Source organism: Notolepis coatsorum (assembly GCF_963971535.1).
Source record: "Notolepis coatsorum genome assembly, chromosome: 9".
NCBI classification, from domain to species: domain Eukaryota; kingdom Metazoa; phylum Chordata; class Actinopteri; order Aulopiformes; family Paralepididae; genus Notolepis; species Notolepis coatsorum.
The window spans coordinates 76,193,231-76,219,854 of NC_140173.1; the positions used below are offsets into that span (position 1 = coordinate 76,193,231).

Genomic DNA, 26,624 nt, shown 5'->3' on the forward strand with positions numbered 1-26,624 from the left:
CGTTGGAAAAGTACTTCAAACCGGCGAAGAACGTCATATATGAAAGGTACGTGTTTGGGAGCAGCAAACAAGAGGAAGGCGATTCCAGACAGTTTTGTGACCAGACTGAGAGAAAAGGCAGCAACCTGTGATACTATGGGCAGCTAAGAGATGAAATGATTTGTGACAAAATTGTACTAGGTGTTGCTAACGAGAGCATAAGACGCAGACTTTTGAGAGAGAAAGGGCTCACGTTAATCACCGCTATTGAAATGTGCCGACTCTCATCCAAGGGGCAGAGAACATTACCCAGCATTTGCAAGCTGAACTAAATGGCATCTTCTCTGTAGCCTACGTGCAAATCATGTGGATCACAGAATCACTTTGCAAAAGTGTGTCAAAAAAGCAAAAGAAAACCCACTGATGGAAAAGTGCACTGCATTGTAAATACAGCTGACAATTCAGAGCAAGACAGTGAGGATGACATATATGACTAACATTTAATTCTACAAAAAAAATAGATAAAGGAGAACTATCAGTGACTGTGGAATTGTTTTTTGATTGTATTCCACTTTTGCTTTGGCAATGTAAACATGTTTTCTTTTAATTTAATTGACTGTGTGTGTTGTCAGTTGCAATGTGACAGCTCTGTTTACACATCATTCCTATTCCCTTTTAATTGTACATTTTTGCGTAACCCGACCCTCCGCTCACAAAGGAGTGGAAGATCTCTGGGGCTAAGGAGTCAGGGAGGCAAATACAGCTGTGAATTACACGCCACCAATCTTACCATACTTGTTATAACGAGTATATAATATAGTATGCTAATACTCATATAGCCATGTATATCATGCCAAATATTGAACGAGAGCAACTTGATTTTCTGCCTTATTCCACACATAGTGTTAGATTTATCAAACTGAGAAAAATGTATTATATCCCAAGCATTTCTATCCAATAACCCCAATCGGTTTTGTTCAATGACCACAAAACGAACTAATGTCTAAGTCTATATTGTTCTATATTATATGGCACTGACACTGGTTAACACATTGAGTGCCACGCCCCTTCCGGGAAGTGACCCCTTCCTTGCCGTCCATTAACCCCATGTAAACGTAGTTGTAGTTTGTAGAGCTAAACCTATATTTTATAGTATAGCTATGGGTCTAATAACGGCGTCGAGTCTCATTGAGTTGCTTCTGGTCAACGTGCAAAAAACAGATAATCTTTTCATGCGTACATTTCCGTTTTATACCGTTTTGAATATGAATATAGTTTGGGTGCTTCTGAGTCATTCCAGGGAAAAGACGCGAAAACTGTGTTTTTGTGTAATTCAATAAACACGTTGTAATTTTTTGCCTGATTATCGGATCTTCCTGAAATCAACGCTAGATCATAATTATTATCCTTCCTCTCGTGCAAGCATGCAATCACCGCTATTGAAATGTGCCGACTCTCATCCAAGGGGCAGAGAACATTACCCAGCATTTGCAAGCTGAACTAAATGGCATCTTCTCTGTAGCCTACGTGCAAATCATGTGGATCACAGAATCACTTTGCAAAAGTGTGTCAAAAAAGCAAAAGAAAACCCACTGATGGAAAAGTGCACTGCATTGTAAATACAGCTGACAATTCAGAGCAAGACAGTGAGGATGACATATATGACTAACATTTAATTCTACAAAAAAAAATAGATAAAGGAGAACTATCAGTGACTGTGGAATTGTTTTTTGATTGTACAGAGCTGGAGACGCGTTCTGACGCCAGGTGTACAGAGCTGGAGACGCGTTCTGACGCCAGGTGTACAGAGCTGGAGACGTGTTCTAACGCCAGGTGTACAGAGCTGGAGACACGTTCTGATGCCAGGTGTACAGAGCTGGAGACGTGTTCTAACGCCAGGTGTACAGAGCTGGAGACGCGTTCTGACGCCAGGTGTACAGAGCTGGAGACGTGTTCTAACGCCAGGTGTACAGAGCTGGAGACGTGTTCTAACGCCAGGTGTACAGAGCTGGAGACGTGTTCTAACGCCAGGTGTACAGAGCTGGAGACGCGTTCTAACGCCAGGTGTACAGAGCTGGAGACACGTTCTGATGCCAGGTGTACAGAGCTGGAGACACGTTCTGATGCCAGGTGTACAGAGCTGGAGACACGTTCTGATGCCAGGTGTACAGAGCTGGAGACACGTTCTGATGCCAGGTGTACAGAGCTGGAGACGTGTTCTGATGCCAGGTGTACAGAGCTGGAGACATGTTCTAACGCCAGGTGTACAGAGCTGGAGACGTGTTCTAACGCCAGGTGTACAGAGCTGGAGACACGTTCTAACGCCAGGTGTACAGAGCTGGAGACGCGTTCTAACGCGTTTTAATTTGTTTTATTATTTTGGATATCGATGTCATACTTTGACACTGAAATGAAAACATATTTCATCTACTAAAATATTTAGTCAACAAAAATATTTCATCAACTAAAATATACAGTACGTCACACCCCTTGCCTCTCCCTGCCGTCTGCAAGTGGCTAATCTTGAGTTTCCGACCCCCCAGTAAGCTAACCATGGATAAATCCAAAAAAAGGAAAGTCTGAGGAAAATAGAGGGTTTAATTCATCGTGGACAGATTAATTTGCTTTCACGACTAACAATGCAGGCTTACCTGTAGCCTATGCCTGATATGTGGTGCGAAATTTGCAAACAACGATTACTGTCATTTTGATTACTGTAGTTTGCCTGGTATGTAGCCTTGGTTAGTGGCTGCCCCACCAATGTTTTACATATAAAAACGCCACCGTGCGTGCGTGCACGTGTATGTGTGTGTGGGGGCCTCCACAAGAGTCTGGCCCAGAGGCCTCTGAATTCTTAATCTGGCCTTGGTTCTAACGCCAGGTGTACAGAGCTGGAGACGCGTTCTAACGCCAGGTGTACAGAGCTGGAGACGTGTTCTAACGCCAGGTGTACAGAGCTGGAGACATGTTCTAACGCCAGGTGTACAGAGCTGGAGACGTGTTCTAACGCCAGGTGTACAGAGCTGGAGACGTGTTCTAACGCCAGGTGTACAGAGCTGGAGACGTGTTCTAACGCCAGGTGTACAGAGCTGGAGACGCGTTCTAACGCCAGGTGTACAGAGCTGGAGACGCGTTCTAACGTCAGGTGTACAGAGCTGGAGACGCGTTCTAACGCCAGGTGTACAGAGCTGGAGACGCGTTCTAACGCCATGTGTACAGAGCTGGAGACGTGTTCTAACGCCAGGTGTACAGAGCTGGAGACGCGTTCTGACGCCAGGTGTACAGAGCTGGAGACGCGTTCTAACGTCAGGTGTACAGAGCTGGAGACGCGTTCTAACGCCAGGTGTACAGAGCTGGAGACACGTTCTGATGCCAGGTGTACAGAGCTGGAGACACGTTCTGATGCCAGGTGTACAGAGCTGGAGACGCGTTCTGACGCCAGGTGTACAGAGCTGGAGACGTGTTCTAACGCCAGGTGTACAGAGCTGGAGACGCGTTCTAACGCCAGGTGTACAGAGCTGGAGACGCGTTCTAACGCCAGGTGTACAGAGCTGGAGACGCGTTCTAACGCGGGTGTATGACAAGCTAAGTACCTACTAACAATAAGTCTCAAAATTACCTATACAAAAATTACAGCTATTCTGGCTTTTCAGAATTGCTTACACCAATTAACATCAATTCAGTGCTGTATTGCCCTGCTTAGCCAGTGGGGTCTAGTTATTTCTTTGTTCATAATAATATCCCTATACATTGAATGTGAACATGGCTATCTAACAATAATAATTTAGGCAATGCTTAAATATTATATATTTATAACACTCCAGTCCCGCCTCCCAGAATGTGTGTGTATGTAGTCATATCATCGCCACCTGCTGGGAACTCCTAACTGGTTAGGACAGCTATCAGGCTCTCCTACATACTGGTGGAGATAGGACCCCCCCAGGTTAAGAAGGTTGATACAATCATCTTTACTCCCATGCCTAAAAGTAGAACCAAATGTGAAATCACATCAGTTTCGGGGACATTTTAGGACCAATTTCCTCCTCTGAGACGCTTGATGAATACGGGCCCAGAACTCCACTTCCCATAATGCCTGGCTTACCCAGCCACGCAGCACCTCGAAGACGGTCACCCCTAGTGACCACCAGTCCACTTCGAAGGCGTAACCCGACCCTCCGCTCACAAAGGAGTGGAAGATCTCTGGGGCTAAGGAGTCAGGGAGGCAAATACAGCTGTGAATTACACGCCACCAATCTTACCATACTTGTTATAACGAGTATATAATATAGTATGCTAATACTCATATAGCCATGTATATCATGCCAAATATTGAACGAGAGCAACTTGATTTTCTGCCTTATTCCACATAGTGTTAGATTTATCAAACTGAGAAAAATGTATTATATCCCAAGCATTTCTATCCAATAACCCCAATCGGTTTTGTTCAATGACCACAAAACGAACTAATGTCTAAGTCTATATTGTTCTATATTATATGGCACTGACACTGGTTAACACATTGAGTGCCACGCCCCTTCCGGGAAGTGACCCCTTCCTTGCCGTCCATTAACCCCATGTAAACGTAGTTGTAGTTTGTAGAGCTAAACCTATATTTTATAGTATAGCTATGGGTCTAATAACGGCGTCGAGTCTCATTGAGTTGCTTCTGGCCAACGTGCAAAAAACAGATAATTTTTTCATGCGTACATTTCCGTTTTATACCGTTTTGAATATGAATATAGTTTGGGTGCTTCTGAGTCATTCCAGGGAAAAGACGCGAAAACTGTGTTTTTGTGTAATTCAATAAACACGTAATTTTTTGCCTGATTATCGGATCTTCCTGAAATCAACGCTAGATCATAATTATTATCCTTCCTCTCGTGCAAGCGTGCAATCACCGCTATTGAAATGTGCCGACTCTCATCCAAGGGGCAGAGAACATTACCCAGCATTTGCAAGCTGAACTAAATGGCATCTTCTCTGTAGCCTACGTGCAAATCATGTGGATCACAGAATCACTTTGCAAAAGTGTGTCAAAAAAGCAAAAGAAAACCCACTGATGGAAAAGTGCACTGCATTGTAAATACAGCTGACAATTCAGAGCAAGACAGTGAGGATGACATATATGACTAACATTTAATTCTACAAAAAAAATAGATAAAGGAGAACTATCAGTGACTGTGGAATTGTTTTTTGATTGTATTCCACTTTTGCTTTGGCAATGTAAACATGTTTTCTTTTAATTTAATTGACTGTGTGTGTTGTCAGTTGCAATGTGACAGCTCTGTTTACACATCATTCCTATTCCCTTTTAATTGTACATATAATTTTTGTTTTGATTGTATTGTTCCACTTTTGCTTTGGCAATGTAAACATATGTTTTCTCATGCCCATTGAATTGAGTGTGTGTGTTGTCAGTGTGTATGCAGAGTGTGAAATAAATGGGTCATGCTGCCTGCATGCCCAACGTGAGAAGTTAGTCTTGTCATTCTTGTAATTCCTACACTACACCGTTACAATGATATATAAAATATCATATTATATTATATACCCATTCAATATGCACATGACAGAAAATATTATATGCCATATAATATTTTCTGTCATGTGCATATTGAATGGGTATTACTAATACTATTACTACTAATACTAGCCGAGAGTAGGTCAAATTTGGGCTGGTAGCTCTCGGCTAGGTGGCAAATAAAAAAGTAGATCTTGGTTAAAAAAAGGTTGGGCACCCCTGGCCTAGAGCGTGGTTTTATTATCTGGTATCGTCTGGAGAGTGGTTTTATTATCTGGTATCGCCTAGAGCATGGTTTTATTATCCGGTATCGCCTGGAAAGTGGTTTTATTATCTGGTATCGCCTGGAAAATGGTTTTATTATCGGCATGGTGTTTCCCACATCATCCCAGCTTTTGGATCACTTGGATAACGGAAAAGCTAAATTCCAGCAGAATGTAGGTGAGGTGTTGGCTAATATCCAAAATGGGAATAGAATAGAATGGAAGGAGAATAATGAGGATATTCTCCCCATATAGGTGTAGGTACAGTACATGGATTGTGCATGGATCATTTCACCTCCTTATTGATTTTAAACGTGAAGGTAGTTGAGAGAGAAAGAGATACAGAGAGGGTATTAAGATGAGCAGTGTGTATAATGAAAATCATAACTAGCCAGCGAGTTATGTAGTGTGATGTCAGTAAGCATTGGAAAAGTTGTGTAGTCTATTCTAAAAAATATTTAAGGGACTTCACCTTGTAAAACTAAATTGTAATGGAGATACTGCATGCGCTCCATTATATTATCTAATTCGCATGCATCTTCAGTGACGTAGGATGTAATGTGTTTATCTGCATACCGAGCAGGGAAGCGAGATCCGATCACAAGTGGTCACTCGAGATGCACGTGGAGACACGTTCTGACGCCAGGTGTACAGAGCTGGAGACGTGTTCTAACACCAGGTGTACAGAGCTGGAGACGCGTTCTAACCAGGGCCGGATTAATGACCGGGCCGTTTGGGCCGCGGCCCGTGGGCCTCTAGTGATGAGGGGCCTCCCACAAAAAAAGATTATTTTTTTTAACTTTTTTTTTTAATTTGTTTTATTATTTTGGATATCGATGTCATACTTTGACACTGAAATGAAAACATATTTCATCTACTAAAATATTTAGTCAACAAAAATATTTCATCAACTAAAATATACAGTACGTCACACCCCTTGCCTCTCCCTGCCGTCTGCAAGTGGCTAATCTTGAGTTTCCGACCCCCCAGTAAGCTAACCATGGATAAATCCAAAAAAAGTTAAGTCTGAGGAAAATAGAGGGTTTAATTCAGCGTGGACAGATTAATTTGCTTTCACGACTAACAATGCAGGCTTACCTGTAGCCTATGCCTGATATGTGGTGTGAAATTTGCGAACAACGATTACTGTCATTTTGATTACTGTAGTTTGCCTGGTATGTAGCCTTGGTTAGTGGCTGCCCCACCAATGTTTTACATATAAAAACGTCACTGTAACTGAGGGGTACAATTCCCTGACTGTATTATATAAGTATGGTATCATTAAACCACTACTGTCTTATGTACATTACTACTGGCCATACAGTACACAGGTATCTTAGATGAACACTTCCCACAATGACACGGTTCCACACAAAACTGGGTTTAAGAATATTTATTAGCAGCAATAATAGTATATATAACAATACTTTACTTAGGGTGCGCTTATAAGGCAAAAGAAGGTGCGTAAGCAAATCAATAACGTATGTCCATTCTCATATTACGCATAATGAATACAACCTGAATATTAGGAATTATATCTATGGTACTCTAGTAAGGCAGCGGGAGATACTGGTAGGGTCCCTCCGGTTGTAGGCCAGCAAGGGGAGAGGATTTGTCGGTAGTAGAGTCTGGGTCAACGATGAATAGAGAGACTCCAAGTACAGGAGACGGTGCAATAATCTCTTGATCCGCAGACGAATAACAGCTGTTCTCCGTAGCATGCAGCTCCGCATGGAAGAAAGCTAGCCAGCCTCAGGTTTCTGAGAGGCGGGCTCGACGTTGCTCCTCACAGGGTAAATCCCACACAATTGTGGGTGTAGGCGATTCTCCGCTCCATCAATTACAGGACCAAAGCAAATATAATCCAGCCGAAAAGGGCTATGTAGTCGTCGGGTAGATTATCCAGTGTACATGTCCACACGGTCCTCGTCTAGGGCTCCTCGGGTGAAAGCGCCAGGGTAAGCAGCCCAGCCTGGATAAGCACACTAGCTGGTACGAGGAAACGTTGGTGATGCTGGTCACTGTAGAACGGTAGCCGCACGATACACTATACATAAATAGACTATTACTGAATTAATAGAATAGGTCGAACTCGACGGTACAGCGTTAAACTCTGATACTTCAGTTATTAATTCGCACGCGGTTTCAATGCTCTATTTGGGGCCAAACAGGTCATACTTCACCGCACGTTGTATCGTGGGTGAGGCTTCAACTTATTGGGTAACTTAACTTCTGTATTCACCTGCGCCGTATTTATACGTTAGGTGAACAAACTAGTACCAGCTTTATTCCTGTCTCGTATCCTTGCGCAGAGCCGTTCATGTCCAGGCAAGTCTTTGGCGGTGACTTTGAACCAGACCTTGGGGGTATGGCAATGGCGCCTAAGGGACCGCTGTCCAATAGGAGAACGAAATATTATGGTCTGTACTAGGTTAAAGGGATATTCCATGTATATGTACAAGGAATACACAAGGGATATCAAACGATATACAAATATTATGCAATATATATCAATCAATAAATATATATATTCGGTTTAATCTGATCCTTCGTAACAGTCACCGTGCGTGCGTGCACGTGTATGTGTGTGTGGGGGCCTCCACAAGAGTCTGGCCCAGAGGCCTCTGAATTCTTAATCTGGCCTTGGTTCTAACGCCAGGTGTACAGAGCTGGAGACGCGTTCTAACGCCAGGTGTACAGAGCTGGAGACGCGTTCTAACGCCAGGTGTACAGAGCTGGAGAGACGTTCTAACGCCAGGTGTACAGAGCTGGAGACGTGTTCTAACGCCAGGTGTACAGAGCTGGAGACGTGTTCTAACGCCAGGTGTACAGAGCTGGAGACGTGTTCTAACGCCAGGTGTACAGAGCTGGAGACGTGTTCTAACGCCAGGTGTACAGAGCTGGAGACGCGTTCTAACGCCAGGTGTACAGAGCTGGAGACGCGTTCTAACGCCAGGTGTACAGAGCTGGAGACGCGTTCTAACGCCAGGTGTACAGAGCTGGAGACGTGTTCTAACGCCAGGTGTACAGAGCTGGAGACGTGTTCTGACGGCAGGTGTACAGAGCTGGAGACGTGTTCTAACGCCAGGTGTACAGAGCTGGAGACACGTTCTAACGCCAGGTATACAGAGCTGGAGACACGTTCTGATGCCAGGTGTACAGAGCTGGAGACGTGTTCTGACGGCAGGTGTACAGAGCTGGAGACGTGTTCTAACGCCAGGTGTACAGAGCTGGAGACACGTTCTAACGCCAGGTGTACAGAGCTGGAGACGCGTTCTGACGCCAGGTGTACAGAGCTGGAGACGCGTTCTAACACCAGGTGTACAGAGCTGGAGACGTGTTCTAACGCCAGGTGTACAGAGCTGGAGACGCGTTCTGACGCCAGGTGTACAGAGCTGGAGACGCGTTCTAATGCCAGGTGTACAGAGCTGGGCACTTGTGATGGGATCACCCAGGACGCCTCTTCGTTGTGAACACATTCTCCCTCAGACTCCATCTGTCGCTTTCTTCTCCTTTTCCCCCGAGCTCCTCTACCTTCCCTTCCTCCCACCATGCATCCCCTCCATTTGCCCCTCTCTTATCCCTCCCCCACAAGCTCTCCTGTCAAGGGAGGCTTGTGTGGCTCCATCTGGCTGCTCCACTCACCTTCCTCATAAGGGAGACCAGGTCCTTGGTCCAGGCCGAGTTGTACTGAACGCTGACTGTACTGAAGAGCTGCATCAAGGACTCCACCGAATTGCTGGCGTGGATGTCATAGGGCCTCTGAGGACAGAGAGAGAGCATGGACGTCATAGGGCCTCAGAGGAAAGAGAGAGAGAGCATGGACGTCATAGGGGACAGAGAGAGGGGGTAGGGAATGAGGGATGGAGGGGGTATAGAGGGCAAGAGGATGATGGTAGGAGTGATACATTGAACATATTCACACATGTTGCTCTTATATGATGCATGGGTTGGGATTCCTTTCCCATCTGGGACATAAGAGCAAAATGGCTACCATGTGAATATGGTCAATTGCACAGGGGTCAACGATCACATCGTCTTGTATGGGTTAGGAGTGTTTCGGCGCCCCCAGGGGAACAGACAAAAGACATTCATAATAAGGCATCGTAGAATCTACATAAATAAATAAATAAATAAATAAATAATACATGGGCATCAATGGAAAATCAGGATGCCTAAAAAGCAGACCTTTTGGAAATATGAGCTCTTTGCATGTGCTTTTCCATACTAGGGCCCGTGTTCATCAAACGTCTCAGTTATGAAGTTTCCTACATCCACTTTCACATTCAATCGACTTATATCTTATATCTAGATACTTTAATGCAGAAAAAAGACAATGAAATACAGAAAATATAGCACCACTTGCGGGTGTATAACAAGCTAAGTACCTACTAACAATAAGTCTCAAAATTACCTATACCAAAATTACAGCTCATCTGGCTTTTCCGAATTGCTTACACCAATTAACATCAATTCAGTGCTGTATTGCCCTGCTTAGCCAGTGGGGTCTAGTTATTTCTTTGTTCATAAGAATATCCCTATACATTGAATGTGAACATGGCTATCTAACAATAATAATTTAGGCAATGCTTAAATATTATATATTTATAACACTCCAGTCCCGCCTCCCAGAATGTGTGTGTATGTAGTCATATCATCGCCACCTGCTGGGAACTCCTAAATGGTTAGGACAGCTATCAGGCTCTCCTACATACTGGTGGAGATAGGACCCCCCCAGGTTAAGAAGGTTGATACAATCATCTTTACTCCCATGCCTAAAAGTAGAACCAAATGTGAAATCACATCAGTTTCGGGGACATTTTAGGACCAATTTCCGCCTCTGAGACGCTTGATGAATACGGGCCCAGAACTCCACTTCCCATAATGCCTGGCTTACCCAGCCACGCAGCACCTCGAAGACGGTCACCCCTAGTGACCACCAGTCCACTTCGAAGGCGTAACCCGACCCTCCGCTCACAAAGGAGTGGAAGATCTCTGGGGCTAAGGAGTCAGGGAGGCAAATACAGCTGTGAATTACACGCCACCAATCTTACCATACTTGTTATAACGAGTATATAATATAGTATGCTAATACTCATATAGCCATGTATATCATGCCAAATATTGAACAAGAGCAACTTGATTTTCTGCCTTATTCCACACATAGTGTTAGATTTATCAAACTGAGAAAAATGTATTATATCCCAAGCATTTCTATCCAATAACCCCAATCGGTTTTGTTCAATGACCACAAAACTAACTAAAGTCTAAGTCTATATTGTTCTATATTATATGGCACTGACACTGGTTAACACATTGAGTGCCACGCCCCTTCCGGGAAGTGACCCCTTCCTTGCCGTCCATTAACCCCATGTAAACGTAGTTGTAGTTTGTAGAGCTAAACCTATATTTGATAGTATAGCTATGGGTCTAATAACGGCGTCGAGTCTCATTGAGTTGCTTCTGGTCAACGTGCAAAAAACAGATAATTTTTTCATGCGTACATTTCCGTTTTATACCGTTTTGAATATGAATATAGTTTGGGTGCTTCTGAGTCATTCCAGGGAAAAGACGCGAAAACTGTGTTTTTGTGTAATTCAATAAACACGTTGTAATTTTTTGCCTGATTATCGGATCTTCCTGAAATCAACGCTAGATCATAATTATTATCCTTCCTCTCATGCAAGCATGCAATGCGTGCCGCCCCCCCCCCCCCCCACCCACCCTCCTGCAACCCAACGGCAAATAGCCACACATACAGACACAGAGACAGCGTCGATCGGGGTAGAAATAAATATCAGATCAACGCAAGCTTTCATATATAATGTCCTTACCTGGTCTCTGATGTAATGCAAAAAAAAGAATCCAAATATCTGATCGCCATTCCAGTTATCCACAGCGATCCTGTCTCCGACGTTTGTTGGGCATTGCACTTCAACGGGCGGGCGGGGTCAGTATTCCAAACCATCCCTACAAGCATGTGTTTTTCCGGAGTGTTTAGGACCCGCCCCCACGCCGCAGCTCGGTAGAGAAAAGAAACTAACCCGTTTCTAACGGGGTGCAATAATGGCTGAAGGCGTTAGAGGGCGGTATAATACCGTCTGCCAGCTCAGACACATTCAGTACAGCATGCACAAGGTGCACCGCTGAATTATGAATGGCAATAGCGAATAAAAGAAATACAGTGAGAAAAACGTAGATCTACGTTTCCGGCACTCAACGAACGGGCGACAGAAACGTAGTTCTATGTTTTCGGCAACCAAAATGTTAACAGGGCATCGGTATCGGAGTATCTACAGCAGGGGTCGGGAACCTATGGCTCGCGAGCCATATATGGCTCTTCTGGTGACAGCATATGGCTCCCAGAATTTTTTTTTTTTTTTTTTTTTTATACTTGTGATATTTCTTAAAGGGGAACTATTTTACTATTTCTTTCACAATTTTGGGCACTTTTACACAATTCCTGTGAGTCTATGGAACACCTCTGTAATTTTTTTTTTTTTTTTATTCATTGTTTTGTATTTCTAATCAAGTCCTCAAAAACAGCATTTTTCTACCTTAAGATCTTAAGCCGTTTTGAGCCTGGGCTGCAGCCACTGTGTGCAGCTCATCTTGTACCTCTCCATTATCATGCAGTGGTGTCTTTCTGACATCACAAATCAGCACATTTTCAGATGACTCAGTTCAGTGAGGGTGAATATTGTGAGAGGAGAATTGGAAGAATGCGCCAATATGAGAATTAGAGACATAGATCATATTAATATAAGTTCACATAGCTAGGAAACAATGCTAAACACTCAAAAAGGCCATTTATAAGATAGTTCCCCTTTAATAATACTGTGTCATTTTAAAGTAAACAGAAATTAGTTTTGAAGATACAGCTAATAGTATCTGTAGCTGAAGATATAGCGAGCAGAGCTGGCAAGGGAACACAAGTGGACAGAAATGAAAAATCTTCAACCTGAAGACCAGCTGATTCTTAAAACTTGGAACGAGCTTCCTGTGACATACCACACAATGCAGCGTGAGTATTGCCGTATTGACCATGTTTGGCTCTACATATGCATGTGGGCAGTCATTCTCGCATATGAGGAACATTAAGACCAACCTACGCTCACGTTTAACTGATGGAAGCCTCAACGCCTGCATGAAGCTCAATCTCACCACGTATGAACCAGATTACAAGGCCATCAGCAAAACCATGCAGCACCAGAAGTCGCATTAAAAGTAAGACATATTTAATTTATTATATATTAACACTTTGAGTGCCACTCACGAGATTTCTCTGGTTTTTTTATAGGTGGTTGCGTGCCACTCACGAGATTTCTCGGATTTTTTTCTTTTTTTTTGCGATCTGAAAAATTATTGCATCACCCGAGCCTACCCGAGTATAGCCGAGCTGCGCCGGTGATCACTGTGGAAAAAAGCGCCCCCTGTCGTCTCCCAGATGACATAAGTGATTTTGGAATGGACTCAATGAAAATGAAGGGGAAAAAAATCCGGTACTCCACATTTTCCAGTTCACTGATCCAGCCGGGGTTACCACAGTTCATTCTGGAGCCTCAGATCCCCGCGGATCATGGAGATCTACAGTCTCGCGTTGGATCCATACACTTATCGATTTTTTCGAATGGTGATCAGGAATTGGAATATACCAGTTGGATACCATCTGATGCCAGGTAAGGACTCTATGTTATCAGTGGTAGGATAATCAGAGTAAGTTTGATGAAGTTATAAGCCGTTTTGTGAAATGTCTTCTTTCGGTTTCACTGTAAAAGTCTGTGAGGAAATCAACGGAGCGATCAGTGCGCGGCTGTAATGTGCTTGCGTGCACGTATAATATTGATCATCTAGCGTTTATTTGAAAACGATTCATAAAAAGGCAGACGAATATCAACGTTGTGGAATATTCCACTAAAAGACGATTTTCATAGAATGCTCCAGAATGAGCTGTTTTTTATATCAAAACGGGGGCTTTTCTAACTGCTCTGAAACGGAAACGACGCGATAAAAAAACAATCTGCCTTCACAGCACTGACTGGAAAATAGTCTTTGATAATGCGATGGGCAGATTAGACACATAGCCATAATTTAAAACATAGATTAGGCGATATTAACGTTAACATTGGCGCCGATGGTGGCATTCAAGCGGTAAAACGGAAAACCAGGCGTGGCGCTCAAAGTGTTAAAAATACTATATGGCTCTCAATGAAATATATTTAGAAATATTTGGCTTTTATGGCTCTCCCAGTCAAAAAGGTTCCTGACCCCTGATCTACAGACTCAGAATCTGTAGTGAAAAACTGGTATCGGTGCATCCCTAGTAAAAAAACGATTGGATCAGATCGACACCTGGTTTTCGGCTGATACTTTGCATCGGTATAGTGGGTGACATCTGTGCCTCCCTACCACAGAACAAACAACACCAGCCTACTGTCTCTGTCGTTTCACTACAGGTCAGATATGCGTTAGGTTAGTTACCCATGTAGGGCTTGGTCCCAGCTAAGGCCGTGGCTCTCTCTCCATCCTTTATTATCGTCGCGATGTTGAAGTCAGTCAGGTGGGCGTGGCCTGAAAGAACCACCAGAATCAATCAAAACCTTTTTCTTGATTGATACATATTATATAAATAATAAATAATAATACTATAAATAATCATTACGGTACTAACTACTACTGTAAATACCCAAAACGAATAACACAAGCGATCGACTAAAAGGAAAAATGTTCGACGACACACATTTAGATATACCGCTAGCTAACCGTAGAAGGAATCTGACGAGGCAGAAGGAGTCTAGAAGCGAGAGAGAATCTGATGTCTCTGTTTTTGCGTGTGTCTTGAAGATGTGACAGGGTGTCAGACACACAGTGTTGGCTCCGGCCGCGGCCCCGTTTCCGTGGCGACTCGTCGCCAGCCTGCAGGGTCGCAGCTGTGTGTCCTACACGCCTCACCTTGGAACATACTCTCTGCCACGCTCACAGCTCTCTACATGCCACTCAAATGTACTGGCATGGAATACAAAGTACTTATTGCCAAAGCAAGTTTAACAGTATACAACATAAAATGTATTAAACAAACATTGGGCCTTAAAACAATCAACAAATCATTCAGTTACATATTAATCATTAAATCAGATGACAAGGTCATTTTCAAGCTTTCATCGCCTCAGAACTTGAAGCATGACAACACAGTCTTATCAGAAAACTTAAATAAGTACTAATCGACCACAGGAAAAAAGGTACATAAGTATACGCTATGTTATAGCTGTAAATAATATATTTACATCTTGTATAAATAATATATTTACGTTTTGGAACTGCAAAAGTCCAAAGCAAACGAGTGCTCTCACCACTAGACTAAGCCACCAATCCACCCTGATACAAACACAGTCATACTATGATGATGGTTTGTTTCAACGTTTAACGGTTATGGTTAAGATATAAAGTTAAGATTAGGGTTAGGGTTCAACGGTTATGGTTAGTTTCAGGTGTGTCTCGTAGTCTTTGAAACCTATCTAGCAGCTAACGTGACACACATCGTATTTAATCACGGAAAGGAAAACGTCCCCAAATCGTTTTGGGATATATAATACTCTTACAGGGTTTGTTTGTATAATACAGGGGGAAGTGCAGCCCCTCCAAACAAACAGAAACACATGGACATTTTCATTGTACACGGAGGGATGTGTGTGAATAATGAGTTTGTACAGTAGTGTGTGTGTTTATGTGTGAGTGCGTTCTATCTCTTTCCATACGTCTTTCTCTGGTTAAACCCTCAGGTGTGGAGGGAGGACACAGGCAGACTCCGGGCCAAGCCTAGTGGCATGGGTGCTTCCAATTAATCTCCTATGTAGAGGAGCGCATGCAGCCACGAGGTACACGGCAGGTACTGCATACGTTCCTCTTAGGGCTGTCCACGACCAAGGATTTGGATGGTCGACTATGATTGGCCAAAATTTGCCGTTAGTCGACTATTGGTTAAAAAAAAAAAAACGTATATATATATATTTTTTTTTCGTTCCATTTGGGCTGTGGGGGGTGCTTAATGTCTGAAGGAGTCGACTGAAGGCTCTGTCCTCTGCAAAAGCATGCAATTGGTCCACTGATGGATACATCTTGATATTTGTCTAGTCTAGTGTGTTCATTAGATGGGTGAAATCCTCTTTCAGTGCCTCTGTGCCTGTTTTCGTAGGCAGTTAGCCTCTGGTATGCGTGCCATTAGCGTTAGCCATGCTTCTAGGCCTCTTTTCTTTTGGAAAGAATGATACAATTTTTTTTTAATTTTTTTAATATATTATAAATAAATTTTTTTTGTATTCGACTAAGAGGTTGGCTAGTCGACTACGGCTCCTTTCGACCGATTAGTCGACTAATAGGGGTCAGCCCTAACTTCCTCTACATTGGACATTTATTGAATGCAGCTGCGCTGCTGGACTTGGTTAGACTTAAGGGGTCCCCACACGGCGAGCGATTTTAGCCAGGCGACCGATTTTTTTAGAGAGCCGACAGACAGAATTGTATCGCCTTCATTGTTATGAATGAGAGAACCCACACGGCAGGAGATTCTGAAGCGACGGTCGCGCAGCTATTTCTGTCGCCTCGCTAAAAATCGCCTCGATCCTATTTTTTGAGGCGACACAGCAGGACAATGAGGAAATAACATGACTTCTACAGTAGAAGTAGTACAGAAGTTCTACTGGTGTATCATTTGTACACCATTAATGTATCATTCAATACATTCATTGATCAATAACCTACGTATTATTACCATGCTACTTATGTTCATTATTATTAACGGGAACAATTTAAATAAATAACGTTAGTTTGAGAAGCTATAGTGGCCGCTTGTCATTAACTAATAAATGAACAATGCGCCACGATGCACCTACTAGTGTTTTAATACTCGGGTAACAAAAGAAGTTGTTGATGTTGACAGAGTTTAATGTCCAGGCTGCAGCTGATGTAGTTTGTAAGGTTTATTGTCCAAAGAAAATTATGGTTGAGAACAAAACAGTTTGCGTCTTCCGTGAAAAAAACATTCTCTCTCAGCAGCTGCATAACAATACTTGTCCAATCGTTGGTAATGAACGTATCGTAGCGATCAGGCATGCAGTAATGTCAGGAAGAATGATGAGAGGTTGTATTCGTATATGGTGGTTTAATTCCAGCTCAATATGGGTTTTACAGGTTAATACTCTCTCGTACTGCACAACACACACAGCTACCTGCTAACCCGCTTCACAACAACCGTTACCTAACGTCCGGTCCCGGCGGTCCGCCCTCCTATATCTCCCGGGGGGAAACACCCCCAGCTAAACAGAGCGACACATAGCTTATTATACCTGAGAACGGTCGCCTCTGGTGTGGGGGGCTAAGCGATTGTCATTGAGCGACAGGCGATCACATCGCCAGGCGACGTCTGTCGCCCGCCGTGTGCAGACCACTTTAGACTTAACACAGGCGCACATGTGCATAGACCTGCTGGGAGAACCTTCTACTGACTCACATTCATTCCCTTCATTTAATTGAATCAAACCCTGTTCTTCTTTTCTTGATCCTCCAAATCACAGCTGTCGCTTTCGGACAAACGAAAGATAGTTTTGGAGGATCAAGAAAAAAGGGCAGGGATAGGTCAATTAAGGGGAGACACTACAGGTGAATAGGGTAAAAAAATTAACTAATAGATATCACAATGAAACTTCCCCAGTTGATTACTTATATTAAGACAAGACTTTTTTGTATTACAAGTTTTCTGAAATGTTATGTTTAAATATGCAAATGAGGCATGATCTACTTGAATATGCAATAATTTGCATATAATTCCAGGACAGAAATCTGAACATTGGATAAAGCCATTTTCAAAATTATATTTTCATTTTGTTGACATATTAGAGCCAAAGGTTATTACAGAGGGGATTTTGGATATCTCTTTTTATCACTCCATAAATCAGAAAATACTCCATTCAGTCCATTTTTATGGTAAAATTCCATATTTCGCCATGTTTTTAGGAATAAAATGTGATATAAATCAGGGTATGAATGCGATATCAACAAACCCTTCTGTAAATACCTTCAGAACATAGATATGAATAGAACTGGAAGGTTTGGTGTATGTGAGTGCTACTGAAGTGGAGATTTCTGGCTCAGAGTATGAGGAAAAACTCTTAAAACTCATTTTTGGGAAAACGCCTTCAAAGTTCGGTATTGTAAAATGCCATACTTTTTTTTTTAAACAGATATTTACAAACACAATACCTAATCAAACCATTAGTAATAGACAACCTAAACACATGCCTGATAACTGAATAATAATAATAATGATGTTATTGAACTGAACAGAACTACACACAGGCTACAAACAGTGTAGTACAGTGTAGTACCCCCTAATAGGCAAAACATATTTGAATAGATATCACTATGAAACTTTTCCAGTTTGTTATGTACATATAAACTAAGAAAAAATATATTGCAAGTTTTCTGAAATTTATGTTTATATATGCAAATGAGGCACTTCCCCATTTAATATGTGCACATTTATGGATGCAATAAGGCAAAATGAAGTAAAATAAACAACTAAATGTGTGTTATTGACGTTTTATTGTCACTAGTTTCATAGAAGACATGTTTAGGAAGCAAAATATAACAAAATCTCAAAATCAACAAAAAAAGTATATTTGACTATTCACCTGCAGTGTCTCGCCGCTTCCGTTCCGTTCCGACCATAACGCTATATAACCCCTGTCATCCCCGTCTCTGAGCCGTTCTCCTTCCACACACTTCACATTGCCGGCAGGAGAAAGACCTCACTTCTAACGAGGTCAACATGGACACACGCACACACAATAACAGCTAGCAGCATCCTTACCTTGCTCATCCAGTAGGATATTATCTGGCTTGACATCTCTAGGAGAGACAAGGAGAGACACACACACACAAAGAATGAAAACATAAACAATACTACATTCCAGCTCTACGTGCAAATCTCAGCATATTAATTATAGTCTCGCAAATGAATGTGCTTGCATGTCTGCGTGCCCGTGATCAAGATGAGAGGAGTGGATTGAGAACACACCAGACTGAGCATTCAACGTGCATGCGTGCACACGAGAGTTGTCAACAGGATGGATCTGACAAGACTGTGTAGAATATGATGTTTTTGTGTGCATGTGTGTTCTATCTCGAGTCGTCCCTCACTCCAGCTCGGCTGCTGTCAAGAGTATTAAAACATAGCCCCCCCCCACACACACACACACATACCTCAATGATTTCCATTATATATTGAAAGGTGTGTGAATATGACATGTTTGTACAGTATGTTTTCAGGAGTGTTCCGTCTCTCTCGATTCTTCACTCCACCCAAAATACAGGCAGTCCACAGAGAGTACACACACACACACACACACACACACACACACACACACACACACACACACACACACACACACACACACACACACACACACACACACACACACACACACACACACACACACACACACACACACACACACACACACACACACACAAACTGAACAATGAACACTACACAACAACAACCACCAAACGCACATAGCACACACATCCACACGCACACACTCACTTTAAACAGACACACTGTAGCACCCACTCCACACACTTTATAGCACACACCCACTTTAAACAAACACACTGTAGCACCCACTCCCCACACTTTATATTTATTGATGAAGGATTGCACTACAACTCGTACACCAGACCTTACTGTAAATTGTACCTAAACTGTACCTCATCCCATTTCTGCTTTGCACTATATAGTACTGTACATTAGTACACTGCATAGTATTGTATATTATATGGTAACTCAGAACATTGTACATATGTCTATACCGAACACTGTGACCTCATTTTCTTCTTCTAAATTACATGCTATACTATGTTATTTGATACTATCTTGTCTAGCACAGTCTCTGGAGCGTAACAGTAAGAAGCATTTTGTATGAAAGTATTCTGTACTTCTGTATGACAACTATTAAAGAAACTTGAGAAACTTGAACACACACACACACACACACACACACACACACACACACACACACACACACACACACACACACCTGCTGCGTTCACATGGGCGATGCTACACTGAGCTAACGCTAACATCATCTGCCAAAACTTTCTAGGGCTTTTCCGCACCGAGCCTCCAATACCAACTGCCACTGCTAGTGTCTGCCGGGTCTGCTGCATAGACATATATTCATATTCATATTCACGGCAGGAATTCGGCGCTGTATTTATTTAGCTACAAGGCTTGGGTACACGGTTCCCCGCAGGAGGCTGCGTGTCCCGCCAAGTGGCGTCGCCCGCGCACCAGAGAACCTCCAGCATGCGGCGGGGCCCTGGTGAGCACAAGGTAACACTTTATAAAGCTACTGAACGTTAAAGACGATGAGAAAACCCATTTCCCCGAGTCACGCAGATACAGGAGAAGGATGAAAGGGAAAACGGAGAGGAACAGAGAGGTGTGAGGAGAGAGGAGAGGAGAGAGACCAGCCAGCTTGTTCTTCGGGGACTCTCATTCCTGCTCTTATCGGACTAATTTTACCCTCCCTGGGCATAGTGGCAGCCCACTGTTGCTAGGAGACCCTTCTCCCCGCAGTTGGTGCAACAAAATAATTGTATAGTATTCTGCTGTCAAAAACATCCAGTGTGTGGAACCAAATTGTGGCGCTGGGGACGGCCACAGATACCCAGGGATCGTATTACGGCTCCGCGGGAAGACACAATCGTGTCGACAGAGAAGCAGCGCAGTTGATATCAGCAAGAGAAGGAGTGGGGGGCGGGGGGGGGGGGGGGGGCACACAGAGAGGAAAGAGATTCAGACCAACTAGAACCTTCCTATTGACTTCTTCTATGGTATTTAGATAACGGCGAGGACCCATTTATCAACACGACAGGAAGAAAAAAAGCTTATAGCTGTTGTGCTCCGTGAGAGCGAGGGGTTTGATTATGCCACATCAATGTGGAAACGCCCTACCCACAGCCGTAAAGAAATGTGAATCCTTCCCTACCCACCTTCAAAACCGCTCTCAAAGAGCACCTATGGGAGGCTGCAATTCGAAACTGGCCCCCGTAAATGTCTGAACCCCCCTCCCCCCCACCCACCCCCCTTAATGTACAGTTCCCTTCCCCTCGTATGTATCTATTTACTGTTAGGATCTGTTTAACAGTACTGTATATTTGCATATCTTGTATGTCACAAATGTAACAGTACTGTGTATCTGTATGTCATGTATGTCATAAATGTCATGATTAGTTTAGATTCGATTTTTATATCTGTATGTTGTGTATGTCATAAATGTCATTATGAATTGAAAATGGGGGGCCCTGATGTAAACAAGACGAAAGTCTTTCTCTGGTCTGCATCCCCTTAACAATTGTGTGTATTGAGTTGTACTGTACTGTACCCACTCTGCAATCTGTTAATTTAAGTTTTCAATCAATCAACCAATCAATTACCCGGTTGAAAGTATGACAGCACTCGCATATAGTACACACACGTTTGACACATGCAGACATGCATGCATGCGTGCCCACACACACACACATACATACACACACTGATTGATTGATTGATTGATTGAAAACTTTATTAACAGATTGCAGAATGGGTACAATACAGTACGGCTCAATACACACAATTGCTGACCAGAGAAAGACTTTCGTCTGGTTTACATCAGGGTCCCCCATTTTCAATAAATGTATAACATACAGATACAGTACTGTTACATCCAGACATTTATGACATACAGGATATACAAATATACAGTACTGTTTAAGAGACAGAGATTCTAAAAGAGAATATATACATTCGAGGGGGAAGAAACTGTACATTGGAGGGGGGGGGGGGGGGGGGTTTGGACATTTACCGGGGGCCAGTTTCGAATTGCAGCCTCCCGTAGGTGCTCTTTGAGGGCGGTTTTGAACACACACGCGCGCACACACACACACACACACACACACACACACACACACACACACACACACACACACACACACACACACACACACACACACACACACACACACACACACACACACACACACACACACACACACACACACACACACACACACACACACACACACACACACACACACACACACACACACAGTCTCTTCTCATTTTAGGGAGTTAATTTGGCCCACACAAGGTTTGGAACAACAAACAGTCTCTGGGCCATCTGTGATGTTAAATCTATGGTCTGCAGGGACCAGGCACTTACACATACTATACTGCACAGACACTTAGTGCTGTGCTCTGCACATTTCAACAAAGGCTGTGGATATTTCCAGTCAGTCCTGGTTGAGAAAGACGGATGGTAAACCATTACAGGAGCACGAATGAGGGCTATGTTTAGATATGTAAAGCATCACATGAGAACGGGGGAAGCCCTTGCGCTTGGATGGTAATACCCTGCAACACTAACCAGGGCATTCTCAACACAGAACCAGTGGGAACCAAAGCCCTCAATAATACACAGCAAGGACAACAACCAACACAGTGTTTTCGGGGGATGTCTTGGTAATGTGATGTGTTACGTACCACATATTCTGAAAGGATTTCATATTCTATCACACATAATTGCAGTGGTGGACTGTACTTAAGTACAATTTCGAGCTACTTGTACTTTTCATTTTAAGGAACTTTATACTTTTACTCCACTACATTTCAAAGGAAATATTGTACTTTTTATATATTTATATGAACCCATCAGTTACCAGAAAAAAAGATTTTGGATAGAAAACCTGTATAAATAGCTCAAATGTATGAAGATTATATACTTTTACATTTGAAGCCTGCCAACTTCAAGAGGACATAATCAGAGCAGCATAACTGGACCACATACCACTTTAACATAACCTTTAGAGGTCAATAGATTGAAGATTGAGTGCTCCAAAGCACTGGAATACAGAAAGAGAATGCATACTTTTACTTTAGATGCTTAGGTACATTGAATAGCAAATACTTCCCTCTTTTACTTAAGTAGAATTTGTATGGAGGACTTTTACTTTTACCAGAGTACTCATTTGTCTGGGTATTTCCACTTTTTACTTAAGTAAAGGAACTGTGTATTTCTTCCACCACAGCATAATTGTGTCCGTCTCTATCCCAAATCCTAATAAAGACATGTGAATGGATAAAAAAGAAAAGAAAAAGGGAACGGTTTGAAGTCCAACCTACCAAGTACCAACAAATCCGTTTTGCTCTATTTTTAAACTGCAGAGCCATGGGCTCCAGTAGTGAAACACCGCTGGTAAGCACCAGGCACACACTGTCAGCGAGGGAGAGTAATGGAAGTCTCTCCTCTCTCTCCACGCCTGGAGATTCAGAAAACAGATGAGCAGAAGATGAGGATGAATCATCTCTATACCCCGGCCATCCATCTCCGGGGAGCCGCAGGGGCACGGACCCTGTCTCCGGAAGAGGAGGAGGAGCCGGGGGGGGGGGAGGGGGGGTTGGGGCGGCCAGAGCCGGCGTAAGAGGAGGTCAGGGGGGTAAGAGTGGTCAATAGTAGTGGGTGGAAGGTGGGTGTCAAGGGCATTAGTGAAAGAAAAGGAATTGAAGTGATATTGCGAGACGGTTCGACTCATCTTTATTGGCTCTAGTGTCACGTGCAGAGCTTGTTGCATTGTAATCTCGTGACTCCGATTGAATTCCTCAGAGATTGCTCGCTCTGGGGGAAAAGATTTTGGTGCCATTTCGATTGTAAAAAGGAAAGAAATAATGCTTTCTCCTGTGTCATGACACGCTGCAGGGGTTAAGATGAAGAGGAGGCACTCTCTCATTATATCCTTTTTTTAATGCTTAGCGTTCCACCTTGGTAAGAACAAATCACAATATTCATGCCGCTATAGTCACCAGTCATCGCTGCCACCTGGAGAAATAAAACTTTATTCATATGCAGCTCGGATGGTGAACACAAGCACCTTGAAAATGCAAAGTAGATGAGACAACCTTGAGGCGGTACTGGGTGCTGCGCATCGTGCAGGGGGGGGGGGGGGGGGGGTTTAGGAATGAAGCCTGATTTATATCCAAATCTAGCAGGCACTGTTTGGAGGGGCCATATGGCGTTATGGTGATACTCCAGTGCCTCAGGGTCTGCACGGAGGCCTCCTCCACAGCACTCTGTAATGCTCTGCAGCGACATGGTTGACTGATTGTACATTGATCAGTACTGTGCTTGCCACTTTGAGCATGAATCCGGCTTAAATCCCCCTCCATCCGAGGCTCTGACACCATCAACCTCTTCAAAACCCACCTGTTCACACTTGCCTTCGCGCAACACGGCCATGCTCCCAAGTAGCCCACCCCCTTCCCCCCTGACTCTTTTCTTTTAAGCTACTGATCCCGCTGTTATATTTTTTTTTACCGTTTCGTCCAATTGGACAGCACCTTGCTTCCTTTTTTATTTTATTTGTTTTATTTTTCCTGTTGTTACAATCTCAACAGTGACAAACCATCCAAGATGAGGAGTCAAAACCCTGGTGTGATCCTCGGCCCCACCCTCTCCCTCGACCCCAACATCTGCTAAATCCTCTTTCTACCACCTTCGCAATATTGCAAAGATCCACCCTTCCCTCTCACGCCCGGCAGCTGAAACACACATCCACACTTTCAATTCCTCCTGTCTTGACTACTGTAACTCACTGCTCTACTGAATCAGTGCCAGCTGCATCAACAGACTGGTGCAGAACGCATCCACCTGACCTCTAACCCACAGCGAATCCTAGCACCGCATTACCCTGGTCCTCAAGGACCGCCACTGGCTCCCTGTCTCAAACTGGATCAACTACAAAATCCTGGTCTTTGCCTACAAAGCCCTTTACCAACTGCCTCTCTGGAACGCCATCTGCCAACTGGAAATCACTAGCAAAAGATACTAGGGACTCGTTGTCCGTCTACTTTTTCCAATCCCACCTTAAGTCCCTTCCTCTTGCATACGTCGTCTCCTGCTGTCCAACAGGCTTTCCCGAAGGATGACTCTCTCAAAGTGCTACAGACCTTTAGAAACATGGCAACAAATGACACCATGATGTAGTGGTGGAGAATCATGCCTCTGCTTGGTTTAGTCAGGTTTGACAGAGGCAGAACAGGGAAACAATTACATATTTCTCTGCAAAAAAAAGAAACCACACATGGTCTAAAACAGAATTATTAAAACAGAGTTGTAATTTTATAGAATCATACAAACAGACGTTTGCCTTAATCGCAGTAAGGTCGATGGTTGCATTATATTATGTTGATGTGCTACCTCTGATCTCAGCCATACCTGTAAATGGTGGTTTTTACATCCCAATGACTTTTTGCTTTTCTAGTTTCTTTCTTTCTTTCTTTCTTTCTTTCTTTCTTTCTTTCTTTCTTTCTTTCTTTCTTTCTTTCTTTCTTTCTTTCATTCTTTCTTTCTTTCATTCTTTCTTTCATTCCTCCTGTCAAGATACCAGTAATCCACCATCCGTCACTGCCGTTCCTGCCTCTCCATTGGTGGATTACCTTTCCAACCTCACCCGATTGGCCAATGTGTTTCAGGATCGCTGCACCCAATCCTGGATCACCACACCCTTCTTAAACCCTGGCTCATCATTTCACACTCTGTCTCTGGCATTTGATTTGGCCTCTGTTTTGGTTTTGGCCTTTGTGTGGTTTACCGTTTGCTCTGGTCTTTGTTTGACCTGTTGTTTAGTGACCCACTTCTTAGGGACCTGCACTGGCTCCGCATTGCTGCACGAATCCGCTTCTAGGCCCTCGACCTAGCATACCGTGCGGCAAAGGGAACCGCTCCCACCTACCTCCGGTCAATGGTCTCCAACTACACACCCTCAAGACCCCTACGCTCTGCATCTTCTGGCCGCCTCAGACCTACTCCTATCCGAGCTCCAGGAGGGTCATCAAAGAGAAGCCGCCTATTCTCATTCCTTGCCCCACAATGGTGGAATGAACTACCCACCCCAGTTAGAACAGCCGAAACCCGTCCAATCTTTCGCCGTCGACTAAAGACGCACTTCTTCAACCATTATCTGAAAAAAAAGATAAAAAAAGGATATCTAACCCTAACTAACCTTACTGTCATGCACTTGTCCTAATAAACTAACCTACACCGTAGCACTCAACACTTTGATGAACATTGTTAATCAGCTGATAAGAGTTGTGCCCTTCCTGATGACTTGTCGTACAGAACTTGTAAGTCGCTTTGGATAAAAGCGTCAGCTAAATGACTAAATGTAAATGTAAATGTGACTATAGAGATTATGTTATTTGACGTATTTGACATATTTGACTTTTACTGTTTTTGCTATACTTTTAGTTGGCAATTGATTTCTGTTCTTCCATATCTATTATACATATATTATGTAACTAATGTTTTCTTTATTTTTTATTTTCAGGAAGCAACGTTGGGATGAGCTGCCATTTCATTTGAGTATTGTTTTCCTCCTGTTTTTGCTAGTTTAACCTCTTAACCGCTTAACACAATGGATGCCAGCCATTAGACGCGGACCGCTGTAGCTGGGCCAAGCGTTAAAAGATACGACTGTGTGACCTTGTATGTAGAGCTAAATCTATATTCTATATTATAGCCATGGATACAACATTATAGTCATTTGACACTGTGTTTCTTCCGGTCAAGATGCAAAAAAGAGATATTTTTTCCATGCATATATTCCCATGTTATACCGTGGTGAATATAAGTATGCTTTTACAGCGGTATCGGGTCATTCCTGAAAGGCTGCGTAATAGCCATATAGGTAAATTCTACTATTTGCATTGGCGTTTCTTGCCTATACAGGCTAGTATTCCCGAATCAAATATATACAGTAGCTATTAT

The 26,624-nt window shown here is 43.2% G+C and overlaps 1 protein-coding gene across 2 annotated transcripts in view; it reads right to left on the reverse strand.

Moving 5' to 3' along the window:
- stk32c (serine/threonine kinase 32C) overlaps positions 1-26,624 on the reverse strand; it is a 267,164-nt gene that overhangs the window by 19,300 nt on the left and 221,240 nt on the right. For both annotated transcript variants that reach the window (XM_084321547.1, XM_084321546.1), the window contains exons 5-8: positions 18,629-18,666; positions 14,245-14,334; positions 10,661-10,764; positions 9,409-9,525 (exon numbers count right to left, since the gene is read on the reverse strand). In XM_084321547.1, coding sequence (XP_084177673.1) covers positions 9,409-9,525; positions 10,661-10,764; positions 14,245-14,334; positions 18,629-18,666 — 349 coding nt within the window. The remainder of the gene's footprint in view (positions 1-9,408; positions 9,526-10,660; positions 10,765-14,244; positions 14,335-18,628; positions 18,667-26,624) is intronic.